The 15,557-nt window shown below is 43.9% G+C and overlaps 1 protein-coding gene across 11 annotated transcripts in view; it reads left to right on the top strand.

The window, feature by feature from the left end:
- The window catches only part of reck (reversion-inducing-cysteine-rich protein with kazal motifs), a 206,482-nt gene that overhangs the window by 168,289 nt on the left and 22,636 nt on the right, over window positions 1–15,557 (top strand). For all 11 annotated transcript variants that reach the window (XM_063067016.1, XM_063066939.1, XM_063067008.1 and 8 more), the window contains 3 exons: window positions 1,924–2,119; window positions 13,552–13,759; window positions 15,478–15,551. In XM_063067016.1, the coding sequence (XP_062923086.1) occupies window positions 1,924–2,119; window positions 13,552–13,759; window positions 15,478–15,551 (478 nt within the window). The remainder of the gene's footprint in view (window positions 1–1,923; window positions 2,120–13,551; window positions 13,760–15,477; window positions 15,552–15,557) is intronic.

Here is a 15,557-nt window from a genome sequence, read left to right as displayed (position 1 = left end):
GGAAGACAAATGTGATGCTATCGTTCATTTTAAGAGGACTGGAACATAAAAGCAAGGATGTAATGCTGAGACTTTATAAAGCACTGGTGAGGCCTCACTTCGAGTATTATGAGCAGTTTTAGGTACCTTATCTCAAAATGTGCTGAAATTGGAGAGGGTTCAAAGGAGATTCACGGAAATGATTCCAGGATTGAATGGTTGTTATAGGAAGAGCATCTGATGGCTCTGGGCTTCTTTTCACTAAAATTCAGAATAATGAGTAGTGTCCTCATTGACACCTATCAAATGGAGAAAGGCGTTGAAAGAGTGGATGTGGAGAGGATGTTTTCTATGGTGGGAGAATCTAAGACAAAAGGACACAGCCTCAGAATAGAGGGGCATCTTTTAGAATTGAAATGAGGAGGAATTTCTTTAGCTCGAGAGTGGCAAGTCTGTGGAATTCTTTGCCACAGGCAGCTGTGGAGACCAAGTCTTCATGTACATTCAAGGCAGAGGTTGGTAGATTCTGGATTGGTCAGGGCATGAAGGGATACGGGAAGAAGGCAAGAGATTGGGACTGGGAGGAAAATTGGATCAACCATGATGAAATGGCAGAGCAGACTCGATGGGCCTAATGGCCTAATTCTGCTCCAATATCTTATGGTAACCTTTGATGCCCTTACTAATCAAGAACTTCTCAACTTCTGTTTAAAATGTACCCAGTGACTTGGTATACACACAGTGACCAACTGTTGCAATAAAGTCTATGGATTTGCCACTCTGGATAAAGAAATTGCTCCTCATCTGTTATAAAGAAACATCCTTGTATTCTGAGACTGTTCCCTCTGGTCCTAGAGTCCTCCGCGATAAGAAACACCCTCTGCATGCACACTATTATCTAGTTCTTTCAATATTCAGTTTGCTGAGTTCTCCCAACATTTTGCTCCAGACTTCTAGCATTTACTATGATTATTTGCTGTTCAATTCTTTAGAAGATCCCCAAGTATTTAATAAAGCACTTTTGAAGGATGGCCATTTTTGGAAGAATTGAAAAAAAAAATTGGGAATATGTTGCCACAATGACTTCGTAATCTGTCCTGGTTGATCTTTGCTAAGATGCTGGAAAGATGGTCCTGCTCAGAAATGTGGAATTTCTTATGCATCTCAGAGAGCCAATGTAAATGTGGATTAATATTTCAGTTGAAAGCCATTATTTGCACTAGTTCACACTGATTCAGAGCTGACTTACAAAGATACCCCAGCTTAAGTGCTTACGTGTAGCAGTGGGGATTCATTCCTTGATCTTTTGATTTGGGAATGAGGGTTCAACTCTGCAGCTTGAAGTAGATGTGCAAATGATAATTGAAACTCTCTGTATATCCATCATTACTTCGTTTCTCCAGGAGAATGAGCTGTCTTTGAAAATCCATGAAGAGTTCAAGCAGAACAACTGCTGGATAATAACTGTAGTCTAATTTACAATGATAGAATGTAGACTATTATAGCCCTTTGGTCCACAATGTGCTCCCTTTTAACCCACTCAAAGATCAATCCAGCCCTTCCCTCCTACATACCCCTCCATTTTCTTTCATCCATGTGCCTATCTAAGAGCTTTTTAAATGCCCCTGATATTTTTAAATGCCTCTACCACCACCCTGGCAGGTGCTCCACACACTCACCACTCTCTGTGTTATTTTTTAAAACAATTCCCTCTGACATCCCCCCCATATACTTTCCTCCAATCACCTTAAAATTATGCCCCCTTGTACTAGCCATTTGATGCTGGGGAAAAGTCGAAAGACTGGTTGGTAGGTTATTGTAGGTTGTCCTGTGATTCGGCTAGGATTAAATAGTGGGTTACTGGGGTACAGCTTGAAGGGTCAGTAGGACTGATTCTGCACTGTATCTCAATCAATCAATTAATTGAGTATTTTGTTTTCAAAGGTGTATTCCAAAGCCAAAAGTTTGTCTGACCAGCATTGAACTATTTGAATGTGATCAGTACGAGTGTATCTCAAAATTAGTGAACTGTGAGCTGCTTCCTGTTGAACCGGTTTGTGATACAGAAAATATAGAACACTCCAATCGATGTGCCTTGTACCAAAGATCCAAATCTTTGTCCTATGTGGGCCCATGCCAGGTATGAACACACACATTTCACATTCTAAAAATATACTGTTACTAAAACTGTGAATTTGAAGACTAATTCTGTATTGTTTCCTACTGTGACTGGGGAGAGGTGGGGTTTTGGAGAACTAATTATTTGGATTTATTGTAAAGTAATACACACAAAATACTGGAGGAACTCAGCAGGTCAGAAAGCATCCATGAAAGGAATGAACAGTTGACCTTTCAGGCCAAGACCTTCATCTCCCACCTATCAACTCCCAGCTTCATACTTCATCCCCCCTGCCCCAGTTAGCCACCCAGTCTCACCTCTCACCTGCTAGCTTGTACACCTCCCTCTCCCTCCATCTTCTTATTCTGGCTTCTGCCCGCTTCCGTTTCAGCACTGATGAAGCATCTTGGCAGTTTACTCCTCTCCGTAGATGCTGCCTTTGTGCATGTTGTTCAGGATTTACAGCACTTGCAGAATTTCATGTCTTTATTATTCCCCTTTTTGTCTCTTTAGATCAGAGGCTCCCAATCTATTTTATGCCATAGACCAATACCATTAAGCAAGGGGTCCGTGGAGCACAAGTTGGGAACTTTAGATGGTAATTTGGCCCCACTCACCATCAATTAACGGCACCCTTCAAAACCTAGCATCTCTCTTTTTCTAAACTAGACCATCTCTCACACCCCCCCCCCACCCCAAATGTCCCATTATAGTTATCTGCATGAACTGAGCTCAGCAATTCCTGCAAGGTCTGTTTCCACCACACCTCGTGAGCTTATTGCTTTGCACACAATGATCCTGAGACTCCCCGTGCTGGGATTACTTGTATCAGGAGATTTTCAAAAATGGGATCGCACTGTCTGAATAAGCATACTTATAGAAGCCTTGTCACAAAAGGTAATTTCAAGTCTGAACATCATAATTATTCCTATTCTGAGGTGTCGATCAATGGCCTCCTCTTGTGCCAAGATGAGGCCACCCTCGGTGGAGGAGTAACACCTTATATTCCATTTGGCTGGACTCTAACCTGATGACATGAATATCGATTTCCCCTTCCAGTTAGCAAATATCTTCCCCCACCACTCCACTTCCTCTATTCCCCACTCTGACCTTTACCACCTTCTCACCTGCCTATTATTTCCCCCTAGGGTCCCCTCCTTTTTCCTTTTCTCCTATGGTCCACTCTGCTCTTCTATCAGATTCTTTCTTCTCCAGCCCTTGACCTTTCCCACCCAGCTGGCTTCACCAATCACCTTCCAGCCATCCTCCTTCCCCTCCCCCAGCCTTTTTATTCTGGCCCGAAACATCAACAGCCTGTTCATTGCCATAGATGCTGCCTGACCTGCTGAGTTCCTCCGGCATTTTGTGTGTGTTGCTTTGGATTTCCAGCATTTGCAGACCTTCTTGTGTTTACCATAATTTATTTACTTAGTATTACTTTCTGTTATTTAACATGTCCAGAGCATTAAATATTACACCACAATAACTGGCCCTGCAGCCTATAATGTTGAGCCGACCCTTTAACCTACTTCGTCATCAATCAAAGCCTTCCCTCCTACGTAGTTCTCCATTTTTCCATCATCCATGTGCCTTTCTAGGAGTCTGCTAAATCTCCGTAACGTATCTGCTTCTCCCACCACCCCGGCAGTGTATTCCACGTACCACACCCACCACTCTCTAATAAAGCATACCTCTGACGTTCACCCTCTGCTTTCCCCCAATCACCATAACATTATGTCCGCTCACATTAGCCATTTCCAACTTGGGAAGGAGTTTCTGGCTGTCCACTCAATCTGTGTCTCTTATCATCTTGTATCAAGTCACATCTTCTCCTCCTTCACTCCCAAGAGAAAAGCCCCAGTTCGCTCAACCTCATAAGACATGCAATGAAAATTAAAATTTTCATTTGGAAGGGTCTATTTTGCTCAACTGCAATCAATGGAATAATGTGGAACTGCAGTGGAACTCAGTTGAAATGATGTGTATGTGAATAAAGGGGCCGAATCTGCTTGGCTGCCTGTTCGACAGGGGTCAGTATTTTCACATGATATGTCTGTGATTTGGGTGATGGAATTGGTGGTTTGTAGGCAAGTTTGCAGACATTACGAAGATGGAGGGGCACAGTTTGTGCAGAAGGACTTGGACAGATTGGGAGAATGGGTAAAGAAGTGATGGACTATCATGTCAGGAAGTGTATGGTCATGCACTTTGGTAGAAAGAATAAGGGACTATTTTCTAAACGGGAGAAAATTCAAAAATCAGAGGGACTTAAGAGTCCTCATGCAGGATTCCCTAAAGGTTAATTTACAGGCTGAGTTAGTGGTGAGGAAGGCAAGTGCAATGTTAGCATTTATTTGACAGGACTAGGATATAACAGCAAGGATGCAATGCTGAGACTTTATGAGACCACAGTATTGTGAACAGTTTTGGGCCCTTTATCTAAGAAAAAAGTGTTGGCATTGGGGGACCCAGAAGTATGATTCTAGGTATTAAAGAGTTAACATATAAGGAGCATTTGACGGCTCTGGGCCTATACTTGTTGAAATTTAGAAGAATGGGGGGGGCAGATCTCATTGAAACTGATGGAATATTGAAAGGCCTCAATAGAGTGAATATGGAGAATGTTTCCTATAATGGGGGAGTCTAGGACCAGAGTGCACAACCTCAGAATAGAGGAACGTTCATTTAGAACAGTGATGAGGAGGAACTGCTTTCACTAGAGGGTGATGAATCTGTGAAACTCGTTGCTACAGAGAGCTGTGGAGGCCAAGTGGTAGAGTATATTTAAAGTGGAGGTTGATAGGTTCTTGATTAATAAGGGTGTCAAAGGTTACAGGAAGAAGGCAGGGGAATGGGTTTGAGAGGGAGAGTAAATCAGCCGTGATGGAATGGTGCTGCAGACTGGATGGGCTGAATAACCTAATTCTGCTCCCATGTCCTGCAGTCTTGTGGTATTTGAGGGAGAAAGTGCAAGGCGAGTTTTTCACCAGAGTGGTAGGTAGTACCTTGGGACTGCTGGAAGCAGATATGATAGTGGCATCTAGGAGTCTGTTTGATAGGCACATAAGTATGGAGAGGATACAGTAGAATAAAATTTGGTTTAATTTGGCATCATGTTCGCTGCAGACATCTTGGGCCCAAGTGCCTCCTCCTGTGCTGTACTGTTGTATGCTCTAAGTATGATATCTTAATACATCTCCATCTGCCGTTATCTTTTCAAATCCGTCTTTCTCTATCTTTGTTTCTTTTCCATGATAAAGTGTTGCATTCTGCCTTGCCCTACATTTAAGCCTTGTGCTGTTCATTCAATACCCATTCAGCCGACTTGATTAAAGGTTTAACACACACAAAATGCTGGAGGAACTCAGCAGGCCAGGCAGCATGTATGAAAGAGAGTAAATATTGACTGTTTATTCATTTCCATAGATGCTGCCTAGCTGAGTTCCTCCAGCGTTTTGTGTGTGTTGCTTTGGATCTCCAGCATCTGCAGATTTTATTTCTTTTAAATTGTTTGATCAGTGAGATTGTGGATGCCCTGTAGGGGGCAGTTATGTCACTAGAGAGGTTGAATACTGAGACTGCTCTCTGGAGTTTGGAGGAATGGGAGGAGATTTCATTGAAACAGACAACATTATTACAGATATGGGAAGGCTACATAGACAGAACTTCAGTGTTTGAAAGTTTTTCTCTTGGATGTCTGAAGGGCTCGTCATTGATTTCTGAACGTAGCACAGTACAGGCCCTTCGGCCCACAGTGTTATGCTATCCTTTCCTAGGATCACAAACAAGAAAATCTGCAGGTGCTGGAAATATGAGCAACACACACAAAATGCTGGAGGAACTCAGCAGGCCAGGCAGCATCTATGGAAAAGAATGGTATCAACTTTATTTGCTATATATATATTTACATTTACAGGTATTAGGAGTTTGCATGTCAGGACATGACATGCAACAAAAAACTTGCAACATTCAACAATTATAAAAAATTATAAAAAAAATAAATTTAGAGGTTAAAGTACAGATATAGAATTAAATGTGCATAAGCATTATCCTCCTTCCTCCTCCCCACCTTTTTATTCTGGCATTTTACCCCTTCCTTTCTTGTCCTGATAAAGGGTCTGAGTACAAAACATCGACTGTTTATTCATTTCCATAGATGCTGCCTGACCTGCTGAGTTCTTCCAGCATTTTGGTCTGTTACAAAAAGTGGTTTAAAGTGTTTGCAATGCCGCGATGGGGGTAACAGATAGACGGGGTAGGGGCAGCTAACTAAAATGGTTGATGAGATTAAGTGCCTTGGAAGGAACTAACAACATGGTGTGATTTTTTTTGTGTTTAAATAGTCCTATAATAGCCTTTTAACGTACTCTAAGATCAAACTAACCCTTCCCTCCCACGTAGCCCTCCATTATTCTTTCGTTCATAAACATTAACATAAAACATAAAACATAGAATAGTACAGTACAGGCCCTTCGGCCCACAATGTTGTGCCGACCCTCAAACCCTGCCTCCCATATAAGCCCCCACCTTAAATTCCTCCATATACCTGTCTAGTAGTCTCTTAAACTTCACTAGTGTATCTGCCTCCACCACTGACTCAGGCAGTGCATTCCATAAACCAACCACTCTCTGAGTAAAAAACCTTCCTCTGATATCCCCCTTGAACTTCCCACCCCTTACCTTAAAGCCATGTCCTCTTGTATTGAGCAGTGGTGCCCTGGGGAAGAGGCGCTGGCTATCCACTCTATCTATTCCTCTTATTATCTTGTACACCTCTATCATATCTCCTCTCATCCTCCTTCTCTCCAAAGAGTAAAGCCCTAGCTCCCTTAATCTCTGATCATAATGCATACTTTCTAAACCAGGCAGCATCCTGGTAAATCTCCTCTGTACCCTTTCCAATACTTCCACATCCTTCCTATAGTGAGGTGACCAGAACTGGACACAGTACTCCAAGTGTGGCCTAACCAGAGTTTTATAGAGCTGCATCATTACAACGCGACTCTTAAACTCTATCCCTCAACTTATGAAAGCTAACACCCCATAAGCTTTCTTAACTACCCTATCCACCTGTGAGGCAACTTTCAGGGATCTGTGGACATGTACCCCGAGATCCCTCTGCTCCTCCACACTACCAAGTATCCTGCCATTTACTTTGTACTCTGCCTTGGAGTTTGTCCTTCCAAAGTGTACCACCTCACACTTCTCCGGGTTGAACTCCATCTGCCACTTCTCAGCCCACTCCTGCATCCTATCAATGTCTCTCTGCAATCTTTGACAATCCTCTACACTATCTACAACACCACCAACCTTTGTGTCGTCTGCAAACTTGCCAACCCACCCTTCTACCCCCACATCCAGGTCGTTAATAAAAATTACGAAAAGTAGAGATCCCAGAACAGATCCTTGTGGGACACCACTAGTCACAATCCTCCAATCTGAATGTACTCCCTCCACCACCACCCTCTGCCTTCTGCAGGCAAGCCAATTCTGAATCCACCTGGCCAAACTTCCCTGGATCCTATGTCTTCTAACTTTCTGAATAAGCCTACCGTGTGGAACTTTGTCAAATGCTTTACTAAAATCCATATAGATCACATCCACTGCACTACCCTCATTTATATGCCTGGTCACCTCCTCAAAGAACTCTATCAGGTTTGTTAGACACGATCTGCCCTTCACAAAGCCATGCTGACTGTCCCTGATCAGACCATGATTCTCTAAATGCCCAGAGATCCTATCTCTAAGAATCTTTTCCAACAGCTTTCCCACCACAGATGTAAGGCTCACTGGTCTATAATTACCCGGACTATACCTACTACCTTTTTAGAACAAGGGGACAACATTCGCCTCCCTCCAATCCTCCGGTACCATTCCCGTGGACAACGAGGACATAAAGATCCTAGCCAGAGGCTCAGCAATCTCTTCTCTCGCCTCGTGGAGCAACCTGGGGAATATTCCGTCAGGCCCCGGGGACTTACCTGTCCTAATATATTTTAACAACTCCAACACCTCCTCTCCCTTAATATCAACATGCTCCAGAACATCAACCTCACTGATATTGTCCTCACCATCATCGAGTTCCCTCTCATTGGTGAATACCGAAGAGAAGTATTCATTGAGGACCTCGCTCACTTCCACAGTCTCCAGGCACAACTTCCCACCTTTATCTCTAATCGGTCCTACCTTCACTCCTGTCATCCTTTTTTTCTTCACATAATTGAAGAATGCCTTGGGGTTTTCCTTTACCCTACTTGCCAAGGCCTTCTCATGCCCCCTTCTTGCTCTTCTCAGCCCCTTCTTAAGCTCCTTTCTTGCTTCCCTATATTCCTCAATAGACCCATCTGATCCTTGCTTCCTAAACCTCATGTATGCTGCCTTCTTCCACCTGACTAGATTTTTCACCTCACTTGTCACCCATGGTTCCTTCACCCTACCATACTTTATCTTCCTCACCGGAACAAATTTATCCCTTACATCCCTCAAGAGATCTCTAAACATCGACCACATGTCCATAGTACATTTCCCTGCAAAAACATCATCCCAATTTACACCTGCAAGTTCCAGCCTTATAGACTCATAATTTGCCTTTCCCCAATTAAAAATTTTCCTGTCCTCTGATTCTATCCTTTTCCATGATAATGCTAAAGGCCAGGGAGCGGTGGTCACTGTCCCCCAGATGCTCACCCACTGAGAGATCTGTGACCTGACCCGGTTCATTACCTAGTACTAGATCTAGTATGACATTCCCCCTGGTCGGCCTGTCCACATACTGTGACAGGAATCTGTCCTGGACACACTTAACAAACTCTGCCCCATCTAAACCCTTGGAACTAATCAGGTGCCAATCAATATTCGGGAAGTTAAAGTCACCCATGATAACAACCCTGTTATTTTTGCACCTTTCCAAAATCTGCCTCCCAATCTGCTCCTCTGTATCTCTGCTGCTACCAGGGGGCCTATAGAATACCCCCAATAGAGTAACTGCTCCCTTCCTGTTCCTGACTTCCACCAATATTGACTCAAAAGAGGATCCTGCTACATTACCCACCCTTTCTGTAGCGGTAATAGTATCCCTGACCAGTAATGTCACCCTTCCTCCCCTTTTCCCGCCCTCTCTATCCCTTTTAAAGCACTGAAATCCAGGAATATTGAGAACCCAACCTGCCCTGGTGCCAGCCAAGTCTCTGTAATGGCCACTACATCATAATTCCATGTATGTATCCAAGCTCTCAGTTCATCACCTTTGTTCCTGATGCTTCTTGCATTGAGGTACACACATTTGAGCCCTTCTACCTTACTGTCTTTCCACCGTTTATTCTGCTTCTCTTTCCTCAAAACCTCTCTGTATGTTAGATCTGGCTTTACTCCATGCACTTCTTTCACTGCTCTATCGCTCTGGGTCCCATCTCCCTCGCAAATTAGTGTAAACCCTCCCGAACCACGCTAGCAAACTTACCTACAAGGATATTGCTCCCCCTCGAGTTCAGGTGCAACCCATCCAATCTGTACAGGTCCCACCTTCCCCAGAAGAGATCCCAATGATCTAAAAATCTAAAACCCTACTCCCTGCACCAACTCCTCAGCCACGCATTCAACTGCCATCTCCTCCAATTCTTCCCATCGCTGTCACGTAGCACTGGCAGCAATCCTGAGAACGCCACCCTTGAGGTCCTGTTCTTCAGCCTTCTGCCTAGTTCCTGAAACTCACACTTCAGGACCTCATCCCTCTTCCTGTCTATGTCGTTGGTCCCAACATGTAACACGACTTCTGGTTGCTTTCCCTCTCGTTCTAGGATGTCGTGCAGCTGGTCAGAGACATCCCGGACCCTGGCACCCGGGAGGCAACAAACATGCGGGTGTCCTTCTCGCATCCACAAAATATCCTGTCTGCTCCCCTGACTATAGAGTCTCCAATGACGATAGCTCTCCTCTTCTCCGTCCCACCCTTCTGCACCACAGGATCAGACTCAGTGCCGGAGGCCCTGCCACCGTGGCTCACACCTGGTCGGTCGTCCCGCCAACAGTATCCAGGGCGGTAAACTTATTATTCAGGGGAATGGCTACAGGGGTGCTCTGCACTACCTGTCTGCTCACCTTCGCTTTCCCCCCTCTGACTGTCACCCAACAACCTGCCTCCGACAGCCTAGGTGTGACTACCTCCCTGTAGCTCTCATCTATGACTGCCTCATTCTCCCTTATGAGTCGAAGGTCATCCAGCTGCTACTCCAGATTCCTTACACTGTCTTCCAGATCGCCCAGCCGTATGCACTTCTGGCTGATGTGACTCTGCGGGAGAGGGGAGTTCCCCCAAGACTGCCACATCTCACATGAGAGGCACATCACCGTCTCAGGAGACATTGTAGAAACTAACTGCGAGCTAGCTTGTCCTCCGCCTCTTCTCGTCGAAGCTTCTCGAGTCAAAGCCTCAAAGCTCCACTCCTTCACTGGCCCACTCACACACTGGCCGCTTTCCACTAGAAAGGGGATGAAGGAACTTTTAGATATTTTACCAGTGAAAAGATTAAAGTGAACGGGAAGCCATGCCAAACAGCATACTCCTGCTCTTATTTCTTATGATTTAAACACTTCCAGTACCAACCCATAAAATATCAGGAAGATTAAGCACACCAGTTTCAGTAAATGTGGGTTCCTTTCATTTGTCAGTTCAGCCAGGGTTTCATCAGTTGTGTTAACTCAATGAATTCACTTAAAGTGAATCAGAATCAGGTTTAATATCACCAGCATATGTTGTGATGTTTGTTAGAACATTAGAACATAAGAACATAAGAAATAGGAGCAGGAGTCGGCCATCCGGCCCATCGAGCCTGCCCTGACATTCAATAAGATCATGGCTGATTTGTCCGTAAACTCAGCTCCATCTACCTGCCTTTTCCCCATAACCCTTAATTCCCTTACTGTGTAAAAACTTATCTAACTGTATCTTAAATATATTTAGTGAAGAAGCCTCAACTGCTTCCCTGGGCAGAGAATTCCACAGATTCACCACTCTCTGGGAAAAACAGTTTCTCCTCATCTCCGTCCTAAATCTTCTCCCCTGAATCTTGAGCCAATGTCCCCCAGTTCTAGTCTCACCTACCAATGGAAACAACTCTCCTACTTCTATCTTATCTGTCCCTTTCAAAATTTTGTATGTTTCTATAAGATCCCCTCTCATTCTTCTGAATTCCAGACAGTATAGTCCCAGGCAGCTCAATCTCTCCTCATAGGTTAACCCCTTCATCTCTGGAATCAACCTGGTGAACCTCCTCTGCACTGCCTCCAAAGCCAGTATATCCTTCCTCAAGTATGGAGACCAGAACTGCACACAGTACTCCAGGTGCAGTCTCACCAGTACCCTGTATAGTTGCAGTGTGACCTCCCTGTTCTTGAATTCAAGGGAGAGCCAGTGGATGTAGTGTACCTGGACTTTCAGAAAGCCTTTGATAAGGTCCCACATAGGAGATTAGTGGGCCAAATTAGAGCACATGGTATTGGGGGTAGGGTACTGACATGGATAGAAAATTGGTTGGCGAACAGGAAACAAAGAGTAGAGATTAACGGGTCCCTTTCAGTGACTAGTGGGCTACTGCAAGGCTCGGTGCTGGGACCGTAGCTATTTACAATATACATAAATGATTTCGATGAAGGGATTAAAAGTAACATCAGCAAATTTGCAGATGACACAAAGCTGGGTGGCAGTGTGAAATGTGAGGAGGATGTTGTGATAACGCAGGATGACTTGGACAGGTTGGGAGAGTGGGCAAATGCTTGGCAGATGCAGTTTAATGTGGATAAATGTGAGGTTATCCACTTTGGTGGCAAGAACAGGAAGGCAGATTACTATTTGAATGGTGTCAAGTTAGGAAAAGGGGAAGTACAATGAGATCTAGGTGTCCTTGTTCATCAGTCACTGAAAGTAAGCATGCAGGTACAGCAGGCAGTGAAGAAAGCTAATGGCATGTTGGCCTTCATAACAAGGGGAGTTGCGTACAGGAGCAAAGAGGTCCTTCTGCAGTTGTACAGGGCCCTGGTGAGGCCATACCTGGAGTATTGTGTACAGCTTTGGTCACCAAATTTGAGGAAGGACATTCTTGCTATTGAGGGAGTGCAGCATAGGTTCATGAGGTTAATTCCCGAGATGGCGGGACTGTCATATGTTGAAAGAATGGAGCGACTGGGCTTGTATACACTGGAATTTAGAAGGATGAGAGGGATCTGATTGAAACATATAAGATTATTAAGGGATTGGACACGCTAGAGGCAGAAAACATGTTCCCGACGTTGGGGGAGTCCAGAACCAGAGGCCACAATTTGAGAATAAGGGGTAGGCCGTTTAGAATGGCGTTGAGGAAAAACTTTTTCACCCAGAGAGTTGTGGATCTGTGGAATGCTCTGCCTCAGAAGGCAGTGGAGGCCAATTCTCTGGATGCTTTCAAGAAAGAGTTAGATAGAGCTCTTAATGAAAGCGAAGTCAAGGGATATGGGGAGAAGTCAGGAACGGGGTACTGATTGTGGATGATCAGCCATGATCACAGTGAATGGCAGTGCTGGCTCGAAGGGCCGAATGGCCTACTCCTGCACCTATATCTGTTGTCTATTGTCCCTCTAGCAATGAAGGACAATATTCTGTTTTCCTGCTTACTAACCTGTTGTACCTGCAAGCCAACTTTCCGGCAGCAGTACAATTAAATACATAGTAAGTAAATATCGAGAGAAAAACAGTTATACAAAGTATGTATATGTCTATTAAATAGTTAAATTAAAAAAGTACTGCAAAAAAAAAACAGAAATAAAAACAGTAGTGAGGTAGTGTTCATGGGTTCATTGTCCCTTCAGAAATCAGATGGCAGAGGGGAAGAAGCTGTTCCTGAATCGCTGAGTGTGTGCCTTCAGGCTTCTGTACCTCCTCCCTGATGGTAGCAATGAGAAGAGGGCATGTCCTGGGTTGCGGGGGTCACCTTCCTAAGGCAGCATCCTTGAAGGTGTCTTGGATACTATAGAGGCTAGCACACATGATGGAGCTGACCAATTTTATAAGAACTTCCAGCTTACTTCAATCTTGTGCTGTTGCCCCCCCCCCCCCAATACCAGATGGTGATGCAGCTGGTCAGAATGCTCTCCATGGTACATTTGTAAAGGTTTTTGAGTGGTTTAGTTGACAAACCAAATCTCCTCAAACTCCTGATGAAATATAGCTGCTGTCTTGTTGCATTGATATGTTGCAACCAGTATAGTTCATCAGAGATATTGACAGTCAGGAACTTGAAATTGCTCACTCTCTCCAATTCTGATCCATCTATGAAGATTGGTGTATGTTCCCTCGTCTTACCCTTCCTGAAGTCCACAATCAGCTCGTTGGTCTTGCTGACGTTGAGTGCCAGGTTGTTGCTACGATAATCTAACAGTATATATCAAATAAATGATGCACTGGTTTTGTATTTTCTTGGAAGGATATGTGTGGAAAGCAACCAGTTTGTGGCCACAACGGTGAGACCTACGATAACGTGTGTGCTGCCTACTCGGATCGTGTGGCAGTGGACTATATCGGACTTTGCCAAGCTGTGGGCATTCGTCCCGAATATAATTCTCACCCCGAGTGCTCAAATGTCATCTGTTCACCACTGCCTAGCAATGGATGCAAGCCCGTCACTCCACCTGGTATGGGGACAAAGTCTTTTCTGACAACTTTTAATCTGATTTTGGTTTTTTTTTGTTTAACTTTGCTGACCGTGTTCCTTTGCTCAAACTCATAATATCCTCAGCTGGTTTATTTTACATAGTTAATTTGTAATGCTTGCTTGAAGGAATCCCCTCAGGTGGAACACATAGACAGAAACCATGTCAGCACAATCGCATGCTGAATCCAAGTCTGGGGCTGGTTGTTTTTCTTTTTTGAATATTCCAAACCCCCCCCCCCCCACCTCTCCATATTCAGGCAATCTTTAATATGATAAAGGATCTGGTGCTTGCCCGGTTATATGACGAATAAACTCTTTTCGGGCTTCTAGCCAAGTGCAGGTATCGATTACAACTGATGTTTTGATGACAAACTCTCCCATCTTCATCAGGAATGATGCCTGGGCATGTCTAGTCCCGTGGTATTTATCTCCCCATAGTCCTTCTCTCCTGATTGATTAGTCCTTATCTAATCAGGTTCTCTGCTCTTCCACCTTGTTTACAATCGAATTCCAGTTCTTCCTTGGAGCGAAACATTTGAATATCGGTCACATGGGACGCACGGTGGAAACCCACGTCAAGGAGCACAGGAGGCGTATCTATTTGAATTACGTGGAGAAACTGGTGGCAGCAGAACATTGCATTCACAATGACCGTAGGAATGACTTTGATGGCATAAAATTACTGTTTCTCACCAGCGGCTTTTGGAACCACCTGGTAAAGGAAGCCATTGAAATAAAACTAGAGGAAAAGTATTTTAACAAAGTTGAATGTCTCACTCTAAGTAAGAACTGGAATTCGATTGTAAACAAGGTGGGAGAGTGGAAACCTGATTGGATGAGAACTAACCAATCAGGATGGATGGACTACAGGGGTATAAATTCTGCCAGACTAGAGATGCCCAGGCGTCATCCCTGATGAAGATGGCAGAGTTTGTCATCGGGACATCAGTTATAATCGATACTTGTGCCTGGCTGGAAGCCCAAGAAGAGTTTATTAATCCTTAATATTTGAACGGGAACTTATGAGACTATAAATTCAAAGTAAATTTATTATCAAAGTACATAAATGTCACCATATACAACCCTGAGATTCATTTTCTTTTGGATATACTCAACAAACCTATAGAGTACTAACCATAATAGAATCAATGTAAGGTTGCCCAACTAGGACATTCAGCCAGAATGCAGAAGACGACAAACTCTGTAAATACAAAAAGAAGAAATAATAATAAATCAATAAGCAATAAATATCAACAACATGAGATGAAGAGTCCTTGAAAGTGAGAACATTGGTTGTGGAAAAAATTCAATAATGGGGCATAATGATGAGACTATAAGACATAGGAGCAGAATTAGGCCATTCGACCCATTGAGTTTGCTCTATCATTCCAACATTGCCCCTCTCAACCCCCATTCTCTTGCCTTCTCCCAATTATCTTTGACTGTTCTGACTAATCAAAAACATATTAACCTCCGCTTTAAATGTACCCAATGACTTGGCCTCCACAGCCTTCTATGGCAATGAATTCCACAGATTCACCACCCTCTGGCTAAAGAAATTTATGTAAGTGAATCGCTTCAGTTCACTTCAGTAATCCCTTAAACAGTTTACCATAAAAGCTGAACACAAGGCTGCGTTAAAATATATTACTTGCCTAACACTGGTCCATAGGTGTAATGCTTGTCTCTGCAATTTAGGTGCCTGCTGTCCATTATGTGCTGGAATGCTGCGGGTATTATGGAGCAAGGACCAGCTGGACAGCCTTGCCAAGGTAGGT

Source organism: Mobula hypostoma, chromosome 1 (assembly GCF_963921235.1).
Source record: "Mobula hypostoma chromosome 1, sMobHyp1.1, whole genome shotgun sequence".
In the NCBI taxonomy this organism is placed as follows: Eukaryota; Metazoa; Chordata; class Chondrichthyes; order Myliobatiformes; family Myliobatidae; genus Mobula; species Mobula hypostoma.
The sequence above is the reverse complement of the archived record's forward strand: the minus strand, read 5'-3'. Positions and strand labels throughout refer to the sequence as shown.